Raw genomic sequence first — 20531 nt, forward strand, 5'->3', positions numbered from 1 at the left:
GTAGAAGGATAGTTTGCTACCGTCTCGCCCCACCCCCACGGGGCCCAGCTCCTCCAATGAAACACACTTCCACATGCAGTACTGGAGGGCAGGGAAGGCAAGGTCATCGCTAAAGTGTACTAACACCCTTAGTGACAAACACCAGACACATCTAAACGGGTTTCATCATGGGAGCTCCCAGCAGGGGTTCACAGTGGTGAGCACGGAAGACTGGGGTTCACCTCCGTGACCACTGGGGCTGTCAAGATGCTTACACTGTGGGGATCTTGCAGTACCTGTGGTGACCATGGGGTGGAGGACGGTAGAAGGCAGAGAAGAAACAGACCACTTGGCAACTTAGTGAATAAACATCATTGTTTATCCTGTTTTCTTAAGAATCCAACGGGAGAGTGGCCATAAACAGTGTTTCTGTACAGTCTTCCGTGGAGGCACACGACTTACTGTGGCTCCCCACACCCACAGCAAAACAAGGTGTGGACAGCCTACTGATTGTCCCGAGATGGTGACAGTCGCTCGGATCTGCTTCTTCTCCGGTGGCGTGTGGCAGCTAGAGCAGAAGGAATCTCCTGCTCAGCCACATGAGTCATTTTTCCAACAAGAGGCCCGGGGAGCAAGAAGGCCATGGCAGGTGGCTTCGCTGGGGCTCAAGCAGCACACAGACTTGGTGGCTGCAGCATGACAGAGCTCTCCTTGTCACTAATGTGGGACAAACCTCGGGGGAGGCTGGAGGTTCTTCGGTATTGAATGGTCCAGTACTGCAGTGGGTCCAGCTGCAAGAGCGAGGCACCCACCTTGCCACCCCAGCTATGGGGAAGGGAGAACCCACACCACAGTGGGGCACATGATGAGATCCTTGTAGCCATTGGGAGCCAGAGAGAGGAGTTACAGATGGAGACCTCTGGAATTCCCACTTCTTCCACCCTGAACAAGAACGGGCATACCTAAATGAATCGTGTTCGCTGGAAACTGCTCAGAGCGGTGTCTTAGCATGTTAGGAACATGCCACGCCTCCCCGCCACCCCCAGCCCCATCCGTTGGCTGCAGTGTCCAGGGTGAAGACACTCACGCAGTCATTGGAGTAGAAGCCCAAGGCAGATGAGATGTTCTATATCATTTATTTCTCCAAGAAAGCGGAGCCAGGAGAACCCTGCCCCATGCTTCCGGGCCCAACTTGGCAAGCAGGCACACTATCTGCCCATCAGATTAGGTGGGAAAGCATACCTGCTGCTCTTCAAAGGCCTAAAGATAATTGCTAAAACGAGCTTCCCTTCAAACTCAAAGGAGGTCTGAAAAAAGGATCAAGTATAAACAAAACGAGACAAGAGAGGAATTCAAGGAAGGTGGGTAAAACCCACTACTCCGAAAGCAAGAGTCTCTCTGGTGACTGAGTTCTGGAAGAGGCCGAGGCAGGAGAGAGCGGCACAGAGATGGAGGTGGCGGCCATGTGAGCGCCCTGAAGACTCCACAGTGCTCCCCATGTCCCAGGCCAAGGAGCTAGTCCCGGTAAGTTAAGAATTTTCTATTAAGAAGAAAACAAAACAAAAATAAAAACCACTCCAGAGAAGGGGTCAAGGGAGGAGGAAGCTCGTAGAAAGTCAAGCCGCTGACCGCCGGCGGATCACGAAGAGCCCGCGCTGCAGCTGCCCCACGTAGATCCGCATCTTGGTGCTGTCGCTGGTCTTCCTCACCCAGATCTATGGGGACAAGACCAGGGAGGGTGAGCAAGATGGACTCTGCACAGCGTGGGTGTGGCTGTGTCTGCTCAAAGGGTGTGGAGGGCCACTGTGGAGCACCCACGCCTCTAATAGTGCCGGCTCCACTTCTGCCTCAGCCATCAGGACTCTGGACTTGGTGGTGGTATTTTTCAACACCCAAAATATATGCATTCTGGAGCAAGAGTTTTTCAAAGCAATTTAAAAATATTTTCCTTGCCCCAAGGAAATTCCCTTACTTAACCTTCCAAAGGTCCTTCTGCCTCACCAGCTCCTCAGCCCCTGTGGGGGTGTTCTATGAGCTACTTCACCCACAAGAGCCCTGTGGGGTGCACTTCTGGTGCTCCACTCACAATACCTCTCCTTCTCCCTAGCTTTCCATGGCTTGAGAAATTAAATGGCCAAAGGCAAGGTTTGCAGCAAGCCTGCCCTCACAGGGCTTTGCAGAGAGGGCTCCCCTCTTCAGGCTTCAGGCTGTCTCTTTACTCCCAGTCTCCCCTCATTTCTAGTGCGAGTAATGAGTGCCCAGAAAGTTTAAGTAGAGCGTAGCTTAAACTAGAACAGGCTGAAGACCCAGCATGAGGCTGAGCCTCCTGCTAGACGGTTTACATAGAAAACTGACCCTAAGGGGGCCACCCACCCACTGGCCCACCAGCCAAATGTGCCCAAGGAGGCCAAGCAGCTCTAGAATGCGGCAATGGGTCTGAACATGGGCTGGGACAATCCCAAGGACTGAGGCTGCCCCTCATCACCAGGCACAGAACTATGACTCTGAGACATTGTCCCTTTGGGAGCCCTTGGCACCACACTGGGTCACTGGACCACACTGGCATTCTGTGACAGAATGTGAAGGTCTTCACTAGGTCCCAGAGATGCCTGTGTGCTCCACAGAGCAGCCCACCATGCAATCGCAAGCTCTCTTGGCTGGGGAGCACCAGGTCTTTCTGGTGGACTCCCGGCACACCTCTGGCTTAGAGGCGACTCTCATAAGCAGCCTAGGAAACAATGAGCGGCTGGCTCTCCTTCATCTGAGGCTGTCTCCAACTTTCAAGCAAACTATCATTTTGCAAACTGGCCGCATTTGAGAGCATTTTCGATTTAGGAAGCTGAGAGAATTCCAGGGGCTTAAGTTATTTCATAATCCAGTTTCATTAGATTTACCGTGTACTAACAGAGGAGAGACGCATAAAAATCAATTCCTCTGCAGACATTTGTGACTGATAAAAGATCAAGCCAATGCGGCTATGAAAGTTTCAGACTTTTAAAAACTTGTAATGGTGTAGGTGTGACACTGCTGACATCTCCTCATGAAGGGCCAGCAGGGGCCCTAGGGCAGTCCCTAGGGTAGCACACGAGCCACTCCAAGTGCAGAGAGGATGCCTGCCTGGCAGCTCAGGATGTGTCAGACTGGAAGAACAGCCAGGAGTGGCAGGCCAGCGACACCCTCACCCAGTTACTGAGCATGTCCTGGGGCTGGGCCTCATGCCCAGTGACCCAGTACTCATAGACAAGTCTGTTGGGATGTAGGAAGGTGGAGTATGCTCCAGACAAACGCCACTGTCAGTCTGCAGCCACTAGGGGGCACCAGAGTGCTCACTCGCGTTTGCTCTCTCCAGCTCAGTGGCTCCCAAATCTGTAACCGCACAAGCCGGGTCCTGCAGTTCTGTATGGGCCATACAGAACTGCAGGATCCGGCTCAGGCAGGCAGAGAGGCTCAAGGGTGCTGCTGACGGTTTCCCTACATAGTGCTGACACCCAACCCCCCACCCCAGGAGACAGGATTGCACTGCATTTCCAGGTCAGGCTTTTTATCAAGTCTATTGTACTTTCAACACTTCTCAGAGCCGTTTGCTCTCGTGCTCGGGGAAGAGATCGGATGCCTACCTCGTTGGCTCCCACTGAGCTGATCACACAGCTCAGCTTCTGGTTGTCCTTAGATTCCAGGTAGATGGCCTGGCTCTTGTGGTACCTGCCAAAACCAGGACACAAACAAAATATCAGGACGGAGGGAGGGGCAGGAAAACAAACACCACAGTGACAGAAACCATCACTCCAACAGTCACAGCAACACACAAACGAGGAAGAGCACGGGCTTCAGAAGGAGACAGACAGACAGACAGGCAGGCAGGCTTCCACCCCGACACTGGGTGTCAATCATTTTCTCCCTTGTTTGAGACAGGGTCTCTCACTCAACCTGCAACCCTGATTCTGCTAGACCACTGGCAGGTGAGCCCCAGGGAGCCTCGGCCGCAGCTTCCCCATCACCACAATGATGGTACACGTGCCACCATGGCCAGCCTTTTACTCGGTGCTGGGGATGCAAACCCAGGTCCTCACGCTCACGCTTCCTGACCGTGCATCTTCCCGGCTTCAATAAGCGCGTGTCTTTACGCAGAAAGGTAGAGAAAGCTCCCTTCTGAGCAGGGCATTGGACACAATACAGACAGGGAACACAGAACCACAAGGGAGGTCCAAAGGAGGGAAAAGTCCCATAGAGCGGGAAAAATCAACTGAATTCTACATACTACCAAAAATCCTAATGTTATCATAATAAAATTAACTTCATTTCCCAAAACCTGACCCACTCCACAGCTCTAGAGTCTCAAGGGACCCCACTGCCACTGGAAACAGGCCCTGTAGTCAGGTGACAGCAATTAGGCGCAACCTAGTCAGCAAGGAGAGGCTTTGTCTCTGGTCACATTTGCAACTCCAGATTTAAGGCAGGGCAAGGAGAGGAGAGGGAGAGAGGGGGAGAGAGGAAGAAAGAGAGAAAATGTGCGTGTGCCTACACATACACACACACACTGTACTGCCTTTAGCTAGCTATTTTAAAATCCCAGCTCTCTCCAGAGTGTCTTCTGCGAGGGGTCATTAGTCTACATCAAAGCATAAGGCACACTGACAGCGCAAACTAAATGACACGGAAAGCAAGGGATGGAGGCGAAGGTGGGATGCAGTAAGATCACGACAAGATGGAGCCCTAACCCACACAGTCCTGGGGCTGTCATTAAAGCCCCAAGGAAAGATACTTTGTACCCTGCCTCTAGAGGAGACATCAGGACTCAGAAGCTCCGTCAGCCAAGGCTGTGTCTGTGGAAGGGAAGACAGAGGAATCCTCCAAGGACAAAGGGACAGCAGCAGAGTGCGGGGCCTGATGGGGACAGGCTAGTTCTAAGCAGGGGAGGCCTCCAGGCAGGGCTTCCCAAGCCCCATGCAGTAAGAACAGGGCAGGGCAGGCTCAGCTGTCAACTCCATAGGACTGACTCTGGAGTCAAAGGGAGAGCAGGAGAGGAGACCAACAGGAAAGAAACTGACATCCCAGAACGTGGGTAGCAGCACAAAAACAACTTCAAATGTCAGCAAAGAGGCAAATGTCTGGGAGACGCCGTCTTTCAGACCTGTTCTGCTTCTGCAAGGAACCCGGAGAGTTCTGACACTTCAAACCAGAAGCCGGTGCTGAGAAGACCAGGGGTTACAGGGTCCTCTTTTTTAAAAAAAAAGGAAGGAAGGAAGGAAGGAAGGAAGGAAGAAAGGAAGAAAGGAAGAAAGGGAAAGAAACGGAAAAATGTTTACTACATTTTCCTTCTCAAGACATTTCATAGTTTAGGAACAAATCCAGGAAGACGGAGAGTGGAGGCCACAGTTACGAAATGAACGCCACCTGAAATATCACACTGGCTGGAAAACTCACAGATCCATAGAACCATTAGCCATAAATCTCACCGTTCCCAAAGGCCATTCTTACATGCGGGCCTGATCTTTAAAGGTTATTTGGTTTTCATTATTACAAACATTTTTTTTTTTTAATTCTCACTTTGCTTCTAGTGTTAGGCAGCTAGGGGCTGCCACCTAGTGGTGGCAGTAACAAACAACAAACAAGGCCAAGACAGGAACACCCATTGACCTGCAGGAAGGCCAGAGAAGAGCAACCTGTCACTGCAGCAGGCTGACAGACACTAAAACAGGTTCAGGCCCAACTTGATCTCTATGCTTCCATGGAACAGTCTGCATGGAAGGATCCACAGCCCAGATTCGGCCAACAGGGAAAAAATATCTGTATTAACATGAGCCTCAGAAAATAAGCCTCATGTGTCAAAGTGACATCAATACTGGGATTAAAACTATTAATCTATTAACTATTAACAGATTAACTATTAAACAGAGCATATTTACACAACATCTGTACCGCAGTTGATATAAGAAAGATGGGGTGTGAGGGGGGGAGGACAAGCCACGGCAATTGTGGAGGTCATAGGGGCAGCTTGCTCTGGCCCTGGCCCCTCTGCAGTCCCAGGATTCGTTTTTATGTACACGTTGCAGTTTGATGCCGAGAAATGAGCACTATGGTTTTGGCCCTGAGGTGCTGGGTTCCAGCATGGACAGTGAGAGACCACTAGACATGCCAGGTAACAAGTCAACGTGTGACTGCCATCAACTCGCAGGGTCACCGCCTGTCGTCAGCTTCTAGCTAAATGAAAACACTGACAGGAGCTATCACAAGGCTGTTGTAAACAGTAATGACAGAAGCTCTCTACTGACCCACACCCCTTCCATACAGCCAAGAGAAAGTCAGGGCATAGCCATGTCCATGTACGGCGCCTGCCTGCCCAGGATATTGAACAGCCTTGGACATCGGAGCTAAAAGACCCGAGAGGAAGGCAGGAGTAATGTGATACCTGGGATGTCTAACCAGTGTCTGTTGAATGGATAAAAGTATGAGCTTCCAAGCAGAGTCCCAGGCAACCAGAACGGCCCATCTAAGTGTTTTAGGATATAACCTCCCAACCACGCTTCCTGAAATACCTTGAAAGCGACAAGAATGTCTAAGAAAAGGGTCAAGTGAAAAGCATCGACCCTGAGAACCTGCAGCGTTGAGAAGAGCGCCCACCAGGCTCAGGCAGCAGAGCCCTCCTCCAGCCTGGTCAGAGCACAAAATACTTCTCTCCCATCACCTTTAACTCAGAGGAGGGGTGGAGGAGGACATAGACCCTGTCATGGTTAGATGGGGACAGCCTGAAACCCTAGTGTGGAGACAGCAACAAGGTGCAGAAAGACCCAGGGGACACATGCAGAGAAACACTGCTCTGTGACCTCAGAGGCAGACAGCTACCAGCTGCCCTCAGTCTTCAAGCCTCCGAGTCTGGGCCACAGTCCCAGCACCAGCAAAAGAAATTAAACTAACATACAGAGATGTAAGCTGAGAAAACACCGAGACATCATAGGCTCCCCCGGCCCCAACCCTCCAGACGGCTCTTCAGAGGCTGCTGTGAGCAGTCCACACGCCCCACAACTTACCATCTCTTATCATAGTACAGTTTGCCATCTTCTATCCGAGCCTCAAACCTCTGGGCTGGAGACTCTGCAGGTGTGGCAGGCAAGTGTTCAGGAGAGGATGGGGAAGCTGGAGGAATTAGAGACACCAAGACGGCAAGCAGACAAGTGAGCCTGGGCCTGAGCAAGGGGCCCAGCAATGCCACGCAGGGACTGATGCACCAGTGCGGCCACAATCCCGACCGCCAAGGCCTTGAGGTGTATATGGAAGCAGAGTCACTGTGCTGCCTGGGTTGGGTGCAGTGGCCACAGGGGCCGCTGGCTATTCACCGGGGCCATTGGCTATTCACAGGGGTCATTAGCTATTCACAGGGCCAGTGGCTATTCACAGGGGCCACTGGTGCTGACTGCATCAACATCTGCAATGTGGTGACCCCTCATTGCCAGAGCACCACACTAACTCTAAACTTGGTGTGGATACCAAATCAGCACAGCTCACTCAAAACCTCTTGAATGTTTCAAGGGTGTACGCCTTGTCTCCTAATGAGGACTAGGACAGACTGGGGGCCTCCCTAGGACCAGATCATCACAGACTAGCACTGCCGGGTCTCAGCTCCAGAAAAAGTTTCCCATGGTTGCATGACTGGAACTGAAAATGGTCCTGAACCTAAGGCCCACCCGACACCCACTCAGAAGGGAACCCTTTAAGAGCCAATCAAAGGTCTCCTCTATAGTAAGTCCTAAGGAAAAGACAAACAGCACAGCTGGCTTTAAAGAAACAACACGGGAGAGACATGTTTATGATTCCTGTCCTTTTCACGACTCAGAGTAATTCACTCCTGGAAACCCCACCTCCGCTTTTCCAATGACAGGGTACAAAGACTGGCAGTGTCATCGGGCACTCACCTGGTCTCTTGGGTGACTTAAGCTGTAGGAAGAATAACAACAAGAAAGTCTCAGAGAAAATCATCTTAGAAGCAATGTAAAGCATCAGAGATGTCATGGTGACTTTAGCAGGTGACAGGAACTTACGTCACAAAACACGTGAGCCTTTCAAGTACAGCAAAAGTGTCCCACCCTACCTTGTTCAGCGTCCTCAGGTCCTCCATGATCTGCTCGTCTGTTAGCAAGTAGTTCAGCTGAGGTGCTGAGAGTTAAAGAACTTGTGGGAAATGCATGGCTTCCAAGGAGACAGAAGCACCCAGGGACCCCAGTGCTTTAGGACTGGGGAGGCCTGGGCTACAGAAAGGCTCTTTTCAAGGTAAGAACTTGCCCCTTTAAAAACCTGACTCTCGTGCTAGAAGTCATCAGGCACAGACGAGAACTCCACTCGCCCCTCGTACACACTGCTCTGAGGGAAGAGATGCTGCTCTTCAGCAGATGTCGCAGGGGTGGGAACACAGCACAGCAAGGTGACAATCTCATCTCAGGGAGAAAAACACTGCTACTCCCAAGTTTGAAGCTTTCCAGACAGACATGGAAAGGCTACTCTCACAGTGGCTTAGATCAGCACGCCCTCTGCTGGTTGTACACAAAGTACAGCCCACGCTGGGCAAATTGCTACACTTAATCTCCCAAAGAGAGTGCTCCACGCTGGCCCACTGGCCACGTCCGTGGCTATTCAGCATCTTCCATGAACACCGGACCTACTTGTGGTACAGTTCACGACCCACTAGTGTAGAGGCAGGTAACTGGTAGACTACACATGGCAGTACACAACCTACCAGTGTAGAGAGAAGCATACAACTGGTAACTGGTACACTACAGCAGTCTACAATCCACTAATCCAGAAGCAGATAACTGGCGGGCCAGGGCCATCTGTAGCCCAGAACTGTAGTCAGATAACTGAAAGACCATGACTGTCTGCAGCCCAGGAGGCAGAGGTGGGTACCTGGGACCACAGCAGGCAGCGCTGCCCTCGATTTACACATCTCACTGTAAGCTGTTTAAAGGGAGCGTGAGAACAAGGCTGTTTCCAAAAGAGTACCTTTCTAAGTAACCATTTTCTGGAAACTTCTCCAAGGAAAAGCAATAGTTGACGACTCCAGTGCAGTCAGTCTGGCGTCAACCCGACCTGTGGGTCAGTATCTCACATATGCTTTCCCGACCCAGACTGCTGCTGGCTTATGAGACTGTGACCCTGCATACACTCCTATACACACTAAGCATAGGATTTCAAGCTTGGTACAAATGGATATCAGGAGCTGGTTTTCTCCTCTTGTCTGGAATGGGGACAGGATCGTTTGGTCGCCTCCGCAATTTTCTGGTCATGATGGGTTTCACTTCCATAGAATCTGTGGCAAGAATGGAAGGGGTGAGTCTATCCACCTGTCCCTGGAGCGAGCAGGGGTCCCTGCAGCATCAGAACATCTGTCCCACAGACATCCCACTGCAGCTGTGTGACCAAGCACACTTAGTCTCTGCATGAGCCCAGCCAGACGCCCGTGGCAGGCTGCAAGCCCTGTGCTTACCCAAGTCACGCCAGCTGAGCACCCAGTCACAGGCTAGGAGACTGAAAAGAGCCTGGGGATCAGGCAGGTACCTCATGTCTACTGCTCCCACAGAGGCTGGGTGCTGAAGACCATGGACATAGAAAGCCCTTTTTCAAGGCCACTGACCCCCGCCAAGGTTTGTATATGAAGTCTTTGCTTACACACTCCCAATTTTCTTCTACATAACCCTTTGTAGCTACCGGAGGGCAAGACCGACACAACAGACGGGGAACACGGCCACCTTTCACTCTAGACTTCTCTGAGGCTTTAGCGGATGGATTAAACACAGGGAAATGTATCCTCCCCCCAGAAGCAGCCACTCAGATCTGCTCTCCCCAGGGGGATGGGCTGGCGTGGCACCTGAGTCTGAACCTGCTAAAACCAGCAAGAGCGTCAAACAACAGCTTCCTACAAGTCTGGCCAGTGAGCCTGAGAGTTCAACTGGGGCAAGCACAAAATCAAACTCCCAGGTCTGAAGCCCAGACCCTGGAGTGTGACAACTGGAGAAGACATCTGAGCAGGGCACGCCTCAGTCATGTAACCTCCAAACAGTTAACCCTTGCATTAAGCCTCACTGGCTTCAGTGAGACAGGCACGACCTGGAGTCACGCTGGGCCTGCTGCCTCACTCACTTCCTGCCCCTCCCCAGGGGCAGCTCCAACTTTCCTTTAGCATAAGTTAACCATAAAGCAAGCTCGCCCATCTCCCTCCTAAGTGGAATCTAAGGGAGTGAGCTAACCCCAAAGCAGAGGCAGGAAGACTGGCTGAGCAGAGGCTGGGAGACAGGGGAGAGAGAGGTCACTCTGAGGTTCCGTCCCAATGAGGGGAGGAGTCCACCGCCCTCTTGCACAGCGCTGACTATAGTTAACTAGGTAGGTAACATTGAGCATTTCAGGACAGTCTCTGGGTCCTGAGATTGTCAGTATTTCCACTAGGAAATGACAGCTAAAGCGAGGAGATGGCTCAGTTGGTGAGGGATGCAACCTAGCGGTAGAGCACTTGCCTGGCATCATGAGGCCCTGGGTTCTACCCCCAGTTCTTAAGATGAAGAACTTACTGTTTAGCGACTGGGGTAAAATAACAGCAATGATTTGAAGCACACACTTCATTTGAGGCTTGCAGCAGACAGTGTGCGAGACGGGGCCCCACAGGACACACAGCCTTATCCATCTCCAGCAGGCTAGCAGGCTCACCCATGCTGTCACACGTCACTGCAGCAGGGGTGAGCACATGGAGTGGGGATAGGGAATGAAGTCTGCATCAGGTGTTTGGAGGGCAAAGCATGCTGGGAACAAAGGGATCAAGCTCCAAGACACCCAGGTCGCCCAGGGCAAAGGGCTGCCCACCCGCCCCAGGTCAGGTCGCCTCATCACCCCCTACCCCACCCCCCACAGATCTTTCTATGCATCTTTCCCTGACTCCTAAAGCCCCTTCCACTGGAGCATCAGGTACTGCCTGGTACAGCCACACTACAATGAGCCTGTCTCATCTTTACCTCGCCTTACTTAAACCTGGAAGGTCTGGGAACTCTCCAATACTGTCTCCAGCCAGCAACCGGACCTCCCCAACTCAGTGGAGTGGAAGGAGCCAGTCTAATGCAGTTAGAACAGACTGGCTTCGGTACTAGCTAGGTCCTTTGGGACTATAGGGACTTGGGGCAAGAGGTTGACTTCTGAGTCCATTCTGCCACTTTCGAACCTGGAAAATGACAAATCAAGCAAAACTGTGCAAGTGAATGGCCTGCTGGGTGCCAGGCATCTGTTCTGTGCCAGCCGACCCTCCAGACTCCCCACTGCCCCTCACCGGGCAAGACAAGGCCCCTCAGGAAGAAGCCTGTGGGCCTGCTGAGGCGCCTGACACAGGAGACACCCACTGGATTTCTATCTCAACTATGGCTGCCCAGTGGGCCAGCTACACAGCCAGTACTTCCTAAAGCAACTCTGTGGGTTGTACTGAGGTCATGAGTAGCATCCAACAGGGGCTGGAGGGTTAGTGGACACCCTAGTGGGCAAATGTCAGGAAAACACGAGCCAAGCGGCAACCAACTGGCCTTCCAGTCAGAGGAAAGGCAGACTGAAAGTGACCAGGCCTGGGCTACAGAGGTGGCTCAGACAGAGGACCCTGGTTCAGTTCCCAGCTCCTCCTCAGTCAGCTCACCCGTGATGCTGGCTCTAAAGCATCTGCGGCTCTGGGACTGCAAACACATGGCATAAGCATGTGCATGCACAAGTGTATGTATGTATGTATGCACGCACGCACACAAAGATAAATCCTAAGAAAAAAATGGTAACACCCCTGATGCCTTAAAGGGCCTGGGAACTGTCTGGTTATCAATCTGGGTCACTTATAACCCTGGCCTCAACATCAAAGGCTCAACAGAGAGTGGCCCAACAGCCCATGGGCAGGCCCTGGGGGTGTTCCCTGGCACAGCGCCACCCCCTCCCCAAGTCTGCAGGAGGCAGCTGGCCCGGCAGCTCCACTTGCAGCTCAGCACACAGCGACTGTATGGACAGCTAGCCCTGGTGTGCCCAGTGCCCGGGAGGCTGAGGAGACCGAGGACCTCCTGCTACTTCCCGGGATCCCAGGTCATAAATGCTGGACAGAGCAGATGGCCCAGAACACCTGCTTCCTTCTTACAGCCTCCCTTGCTGGCCTCTCCTCGACTTTTTAAGAGAAATCTCGAGGTTGAAAAGGCCATTTTAAGACATGGCTTCTGTGGACGGAGCTGGAAGCGGTCGGCTTGTTTCCATCCATCCAACAGCACCATCTGTGGAAGCCATTATCCTTCCAGCTCCGGTGCCTCCCACCCGCCCGCCCTTGGCTGCCAGTGCTCTCCACGCCAAGGTACCAAATGGCTTGAGGAAGGACATCGGTGCCTTTCTACCCGTGGATGGATTTAAATGCTTCCGCTATCTGCTTTACTGCATTACAGATGAGTTCCTGTCTTTATTTGTCTTTTCTGCCTCCTGCCTCAGTTCGGAAGCTGGCTATAAAACCACCTGGCCAAGGTCTGATGCTTGTCAGTAACTAGGACACCAAAGCACACATAAGGTGAGCGTGTCCTTCCCTGCAGATGGGGTGGGCAGCAGCAGCTATAACCGGTGGGATTTCCCACTAGCCTAATGGCAGCTCGTGAACAGCTGGAGGCTCCCGAAGAGTGATGAGGCCTCAATGCCAGTCACAACCACCATCAAGAAAACTGTATGTGGCTCAGAACGGGTCGGGGGACTGGAACCTGACTGCAGAACCAGTGCTGACAGGTAAGCAGGTGGCCTGAAGGTGCTACCCCAACACCCACCTCATGTTTCAGAGCTGCACTCATGCCTTCTGACAAGCCCTCAGCTGGTTTTCAAAAATCTCACTCCCCTACTCCACCAGCACCAGACCCGGCCTCACTGATTCAAAGTCAGCTCCAAGATTTCTGTGAAAACCCAGATGTCCTACAGAGCCCTGCTAAAATCAGCTGTCCCAGAGCAACGGGACCTTCTGGACAGATGACGAAGACTACGTTTCGGGGTGTGTGGAAGAACACGCCACCCATGAAACCATGTGGCAAACCCAGTGCTGACTTGTAATGAAGACCCTGCCAAGTTCAGAAACGGCTGGTTCTTGCCAGTACTATCCTGTGATTCACCGACCTGCAGACGGCATCAGGAGAGTCGGGCCTGCTGTTCCCCACAGACCTGTCTGTAACCTGCTGAACTCCCTGGACAGCAGATCTCAGCTGCTAGGGGGAACCAGACACTCAAAATACTATCGATCAATGGATCGATCGGGATCTCGGGAATCGCTCTGGCTCTGAGCCTCACAGCACCGCCTGGGGGAAGGGAGCCCCCAACTACCTCCGTTACATCAGGGGACAACACCCTTTTCTGACTGTAATGAGAGAAGCAATCTTCAGGTGGTCCTGGTAAGAAACTCAAATGTAAGACACAGACAGCAGCTGACCAGGAGCCAGTGAGGCACAAGTCTGAGTGTGCAATTGATTGCACCTGTCCTGCCTGTCACATGACACCCCAGGCACTAGGTCAGGAGATAAAGCAGGATCTGACCCCTCGACAGGAGGAAGCTAAGTGGCCTGCCTCAAGTCCCCAGTTGGTGCGGGGTGGGTCGGGAAGCCAGCTCTCCACCATGCTCGCGGGCGTGAGAGGAGTGCCGAGGGCAGCCCCCAGGGACGACGGGGCTTCTGTACCTCCAGTCAGCTCCATCGTGAGTTTCTCATTCTCAATCATCTTCTTCTTCTCCTCCAGCTCGGCGATCAGGTTCTCCTTCAGCTCCACCTTCTTGTCTTCAAACTCCTTCACGGCTGCCTTCTTCTCTTTAATGTAGTTCCTCTCCACCTGTTCCGTCTGACGGGAGGAGAGACGCAGCTGAGGCGGGGCGGCCATGAGCGCCAGCCCCGGGCCAGCTCTGACCTCAGGAGCAGAGAAAGCCTGAGACTTCATTTCACCCACACCGACCCATGGGACCAGGGGTCTTGGGGACAATCCCAAAAGGTCCCCAAACCCAGCCATGTAACAGCATTTGCTTCCAAGGCACTGTACTGTTACCCTGCCTGCCCCTCTCCCCCACGAGTCTTCGGAGGCTTTAGCATCAAACAGAACTCGAGTATCAAGAGAGAGAGAGATAGAGAGAGAGGGAGGGAGGGAGGGAGGGAGAGAGAGAGGGGGGGAAGAGGGAGAGAGAGTGAGCAAGCGAGCTAGCTAGGGGTTGTTCCTTTGGGAAGGACTCAATTTCAAGTGAAAACAGCCCATGCCAGGTGAAGTTTCTGCATTCAAAATTAATTACGGGATACTAAAGCCAGACAGCGGGCTATTATGTTTGCTCTGTAAGAACAAAAGCAACTACAGACCATTCATTAGGCGCCTGAGCCCTCGAGTACTCAAGTAACAAAATTAAGCTATTAATAAAATAAAGAACTGCCTAGAAGCCCCCTTGTGACATCTCTCCGCCGCCCTGGGTACTGGCTGCGGGCTGTGTGACTGAGGCATACGCTCTGCCAGGCCACGGCTGCATGTGCCAAACTAATTTTAGTAAAAACGCCTGCCAGTTAACTTGAATCTGACAACCCAAAAAGCACCTCTTATGTCCCACTGGGCCCAAGGGCAGCCTATCATTCAAGAGCCAGGCCCTTGTCTCAGCACCACAGCACCGAACTGTCGGTGACATGAAAGGAAATGCTGACTCCATCTTGACCCACGACTCATGAAGCCCAAACACAAGGCAGATCTGTGGAGCCAACTCAGAGACGGGGCTATGGGGAACTAGTAGCAAAGCAGCAGGCTTAGTCTGGAGACAAACGGTGAGGTAAAGGTCAATGAACAGACGGTGGGCTAGAGAGGTGGGTTAGCAGGGAGCTCCCTGCTCCTCCACAGGACCTGCGTCTGGTCCCAGTGCCCACATATGGGATGGCTCTCAACTGCCAGTAATTCTAGCTTCAGGGGAACCAGAACCCTCTTCAGGCCTCCAGAGGTACACACATACATAAATTACATTTTAAATTAAAGAACAAGAAAGAAACAGCGAGAGGCAACATCTTAACCCAGCATGGTTGGGAGGGACTGCAGAACACTCCTGGGTGGGTGGAAGGTCTAAGCAGGCATTAAGCATCCCTAACCAAGCGAGCTGTGGTGACGTTCCCAAACCGTCCACTTGCTAACAGAAGGCAAGGCCAGGGAACCAAGAGTCAGACTCTCCTAGGAGCCTACGAACACAGAGGATGCTGGGTACTTACTTCAAGCTGGAGGAAGAGCTCTGAAAGAGAGAAAAGCACAGTTAAGACTCGCCAGCCGCCATCTTCCTAGATAGGGGTATTGGGATTCACTGAGGGGCTCCGGCAGGTCAACCTCACCATCTTAACAAGATGCTCTCACTCAGGCCCACCCAGTAGGACAGCACAGTGAGTCACAATGCAGCCACCTTAGAGGCAGAGTTCACGTGGAGGCTTTCTAAGTGGGGCAGATACATGTCAGGGCAGGACCTCTCTAGAAACCCGAGGATGAGGGGCTGGGCTCAGCTGGGATTTAACTCTGTCATTCTCTCAAACTCCAGATCCAAGGCAGCCCCTTCCTGAGGCCTCCCCTGACAGAACCAAAGCCATCAAGGTGCCTACTGTGTGCCAGCAACGACTGACTGTTTTACCTATGTGATGGCTAGTCTTGGTGGTCAACTTGCCTACATCTGGAATTAACTAAAACCCAAGTGGCTGGGTACACTGTGAGGGATTTTCTTTGAAATCATTTGAAGTGGGAAGACCCACCTTTGATCCAGATCTTCTGAGTTGGGAAGATCCACCTTTAATCTGGACCATAACTTTTGGTGGCAGCCTCTATAAAGGACATGGAAGAAGGAAGCTTGTTCTCTTTGCCTGCTTGCCCTCGCTCTCACTGGCACTAGAGCCTGCTTCTTCCAGATTCCAGTGTATGTAGAAGACCAGCTGAGACAGCCGGCCTGAAACTCTCAGATTTTCTGGTGAGACACAGCCACTAATGGACAAACTGGACCACAGCCCTGAGGCCACTCTAACAACCTTATGTGTATACACAGGCTCACTCTATCTGTTCTCTTCCCCTAGAGACAGGATGCTGTCAGCTCTGGTAAAGACAGCGATCGTGGCAAAATGTACCTGGAATTTCCTGTCTCTATAGGTGAGCGTGGGCCTACTATTGGTCCACAAGTACCATGAGCAGACCAGAAACTTCTGGTTTGTGGGCTCTTTTGCAAACCTCAAATTCTAACCACCCATTTACCTCTGCAAACACATCCACACATACCCCCACGGAGCCTTCAGACTTGCAGAATTCAGACTAAGAGCCCAGACTTTATGTCTGATGAAAAGCATCCGCAGCAGTCAAGCCCCTGTCCCAGAAGCTAAAATCACTCTAGCCCGGGGAACTGTGGGCCAGGAAGCCTGCTGCATGGTTCCTTAACTCCCAGGACCCCTTAAGTTTATGTAGATCAGTACCTTTGGCCAATGAAACGGTGAGTTTCCTAAAGCCACAGACAATGTGTTGGTGACATCACATTGCTCAAAGCACCAATGTGCACAAATGCTTGGGCACCCGGAACAAATGCTGGCTGCATACAGCAGACCAGCAGCATTCCAGCCGCTAAGTGCTTGAAATGCATAGAGGCCAACACAAGGCCACACCCCTCATCTCTGGCACAGATAAACTACTCAAGGTGTGATGACTCCAGCCTCCTCCACCAAGGGGACAAGAGTGAGGAGCCGCCCAGATGCTCTGACTCCTGGAGGACAGAGCACAGCTTTCTGTGACAGCAGCCTTGGCTCACCCCTCCCCTGCCCTTTCGCCCAGTGGAAGGTTTGGGTGTGTTTTGGGCTTGCATTCTATCATCATGGAGGGGTTGGGCCTGAGCTGGCGCACTGACCCGCGTTCCGGATCCGCTCTCGGTACTGCTGGTCCAGCTTCTTCATCCGCTTCTGATATTCCTGGAGAGTACCTGACGGGGCAGGCATGGGCACAGTGACTCAGTGAGTCAGCCTGCCCTGCACACTCCCTCTCCTCCCTGGAGCCGCCTAGAGAGCTGTACCAGGGAGGAGCCACACAGCAGACTGCACCAGACCGTATGGAGCTTCCCCCTCCCACCGGACTTCCCCCAGGACCTGAGAGTGAGTAGTCGGGCAAGGGGACCAGGTGACACTGAGCACCAGGTCCTATGGTCTAAGACAATGGCCTCACTCTCCTGGGGAAGGCTCTTCCTCTTGCAGTGAGATCTCGGTCAAAACTATCCAGGAGCTTTGTGTGGTGGTGGAAAACTCTGCCTCTGCAATAGCAATACAGTGGCCAGTGGCCGAGTGGGGGCTACACTGGCACTGAATATTAATCAATAGCAGCGAGGAACCAGATCACTTATTCAATGCGACTCAGTCGTGTGGCTCATGGCCATCAGATGGTGCAGGTACAGATCCCTACACCCCTACTTGTTCATCCGCCCCAAGGCAGCTGTCGTGAGCCCGCATCTGTAGGACGCACCTGTTGGCCCATTGGCTGGCAGAGGACCAGGGCCCAGGAGCGCATCTCCCAGCCAGGAGGCACCGACGATGAAGCAGGGACCCTGAGACCCTAAGACCTGCTGCAGAGCCAGCAGCTGCCTGATCAGGCTCCAGACCCTTCTCCCTTCACTTTGAAGATGAAGCAAGAGGCGAGACATGCCCTGAAGTCACATTCCTTAGGGAACAGTGACATTGTGTTGCAAGATCCTGTAGAGCAGGCTCTCTGTCTCAGCTACCATGACTTTAAGTGGCTGCCATAGAGAGAGACTGCTGTGGTGAAGCGCGGGCTGGGCCCAAGGAGAACTTGAATCCTTTGAGAACGACGCCCGTCTCTCAATGTTTCTTCCATTTGTGTGCGTGTGTGTGCGTGTCTGGAGGTCAGAGGACATCGTCTGGAGTCCTCCCCTCCCACCATGTGAACTGTGGGCACCACACTCAGGCCATGAGGCATGGCTTCAGGCTCCTTTACTCACTGAGCCATCTTGCTGACCCTCAACAGCCTCTTAAAAAGACAAAGTCTATCTCAGGCACGGTGGTCTCCAATCTATGCCCCAGGGAAACGTCAAGAGTGTGTTCGCACTTCATGAAGACAGTGAAATATCAAAGTCAGGAACTCACTCTTTGATAAGAAACAGCAGACCATGTACAGATGGCTGAAACAGACCAGTCTCAACCCTCCTCCCTGCACTCCCAGACAGAAGGGAAACTCGCAGACTTCAATGGCTTGCAGCAGGGGGCACTGTGGAGCACCGGCAGTGGCACACCTACCTTCCTGCAGCTGCTGCAGCTGCCTCTTCAAAGATGCCAGTTTGTCCTGATACATCCTGCAAAAGAGGAAAGACTCAGCACACAGGTCGGAGGAGCGGGCTGTCCTGGAGATGCGAGCGGTGGTCTTCAGAGCAGAGAAGGGGAGTCAGGCTGAAGAGGTTTGAGATGAAGGGATCACAAAGAGACACGCCCCCCCTCCCCCGCATTCCTGAAGTGCATGTACACACACACACACACACACACACACACACACCGGTGAAGCCGTGCGAACTGCACAGGGTGAGAGCCACAGGCACTAGCGCATCCCTACAGTACAAGGTAAGCAAGAACAGACCAAGAATGGCAGGCAAAAGGGGGTTGAGGAGACGGGGCGAGAACACTTGCCACCAGCCCTAATGGCTGGAGATTCACCTGTGGACCCAGCAAGCACAGTAGCAGGAGAGAACCGGTCCCTGCAAGCTGTCGCCTGACTCACAGTGCAACACAGCATAACCCCCTTAACGCACAAGAAGAATACACAGAAATGTGATTTCCAAGGGATTGTGAATGGTGGGATGTGGTACCCTCAGCACACCCGCCCTATAGACAGCACGGCCGTGTAAGGACCAGGCCCACGACCCTTCCCACCACCTGAAAGCTACTACCTTTCCAAGATCTGAAAAAGAATGCCAATCCAAGCTCAAAAGACAAATGCAGGCTGGATGCAGCCCCGGCTAGGCGAGGGCATACAGCACACTAAGCAATGTGGCCAGTTCACACCTAGCACACGGAGGGGTTACAGGCAACCACACACCAGCGAGTCCGTCTGGGCTGGGAGGCCGGCCGGGCACATCACATCTGGGGCAGTGCTTCTGCTTCTCCATGAAAAACTCCCAGTTTCTCGGTGGCAACAACAAAGGCCTCGGAGAACACGGTTCAACAAGACCCTCTCACTCCTCGGAAAGGCTAACAGACACACAGACCCCTCACTTCAGGACAGTGAGGGGTCCCTGAGCCCGCCCGACTGCTCTCTGGGGACCAGTCCTAACGCACAACTCAGGTTCACCACAGTGGCAGCAGTTCTCATCACAGCGGATGTCCAGCTTAGTAAGTATGAAGGAGGCACGATAATCAAAAGCTTATCTCTGAAACTGTTGCTGAGCAGGGCCGGCCGGGTCTAGAGGTGGCTCAGGCGCTATGGGCACTGGCTGCTCTTCCAGAGCAGTCTATATATAACTCCAGTTCCAGGATAACCAACGCCCTCTTCTGGCCTCTGAGGGCACTGCACACATGGTACACAGAGCATGCAGGCAAAACGCCCATGTACATAAAAGAAAAAGAAACATCTTAAAAAACAAACAGACAAACAAAAAACTGTTTCTAAAACATGGCAAAGACAGGCGAGGACAGTGTTTGAGAAGTTTGTAGACCCAGGACATCAAGTCCCTACCACAAAGAGGGAGCGGGCAAAGAGATTACTTGGGGAATGAGAAAGGAATTGGGGCTGGGGACCAGATCCACTGACATCACATCCATGGAGAAGAGTCTGTGAGAGCAAGTTTCAAGCAGGCCAGACTCACCCAGTAAAAAGCTGGCAGAGCAGCAGGACTAGGCTGAGTTTCAGGTGCAGCTGAGTGCACACACATGAATTGTTAATGTGACCTTGCCCAGCAGCGGTCACACCTGGTTGAGTTCCTGCTTTGGGTTGAAAATGACCGATGCTAGAGAGACGGGCATGCACATTTGAAAGGAGAAGCCAGGGGAAGAAATGGGGACTACATAGCCTACAGGAGTTTAAGGGTTCAAAACCAAGAGCCTTGAGATAGACCCAGTCACCACTTCCTGAAAACTGGGCATGGGGCCTCATAACCTGTAACCAGCACTTGGGGGACGAAGCAGGAAGACTGCGGTGAGTTCAAGGCAGCCTTATGTCACCTCCGAGTGATCCCCTATCTCAGACACGTCCTACGCAACCACGCATCTGGACACAGATCAGGTAGCAGGTGGGACAGCGGTGGGCATGCACCTGAGGTTCAGCTACTTGAAGGCTGATGCAGGAGGACACCTGGAACCCAAAAGCCTGACACCAGTCTGGCAACAGGGCAAGACTCTGGATTTGTTTCTTGCTGGTGGTTGACGGTGTGTTTCTCTTTTAAAAACTAACGACAGCTAGGAGGGGATGGGGGGGGGGGTGGTGCGAACGTTTAATCCTAGGGCTTGGGGATAGAAGCTGGTGAATTCAAGAGAGTTCAAGAGCCGGGCTTGGTGGCGCACGCCTTTAATCCCAGCACTCGG

At 52.7% G+C, this 20531-nt stretch overlaps 1 protein-coding gene across 1 annotated transcript in view; it reads right to left on the reverse strand.

Annotated features, from left to right (window-relative positions):
- Nucleotides 1-336: 336 nt before the first annotated feature.
- Nucleotides 337-20531, reverse strand: part of Suds3 (SDS3 homolog, SIN3A corepressor complex component) — a 25037-nt gene continuing 4842 nt past the window's right edge. Inside the window, exons 3-13 of the mRNA XM_021162626.2 lie at nt 18258-18313; nt 16865-16936; nt 15210-15229; nt 13668-13824; nt 9182-9277; nt 8066-8127; nt 7890-7911; nt 7008-7113; nt 3597-3681; nt 1609-1694; nt 337-1519 (exon numbers count right to left, since the gene is read on the reverse strand). Coding sequence (XP_021018285.1) covers nt 1495-1519; nt 1609-1694; nt 3597-3681; nt 7008-7113; nt 7890-7911; nt 8066-8127; nt 9182-9277; nt 13668-13824; nt 15210-15229; nt 16865-16936; nt 18258-18313 — 787 coding nt within the window. The 3' untranslated portion in view covers nt 337-1494. The remainder of the gene's footprint in view (nt 1520-1608; nt 1695-3596; nt 3682-7007; nt 7114-7889; nt 7912-8065; nt 8128-9181; nt 9278-13667; nt 13825-15209; nt 15230-16864; nt 16937-18257; nt 18314-20531) is intronic.

This window comes from Mus caroli, chromosome 5 (assembly GCF_900094665.2).
Source record: "Mus caroli chromosome 5, CAROLI_EIJ_v1.1, whole genome shotgun sequence".
NCBI lineage: Eukaryota > Metazoa > Chordata > Mammalia > Rodentia > Muridae > Mus > Mus caroli.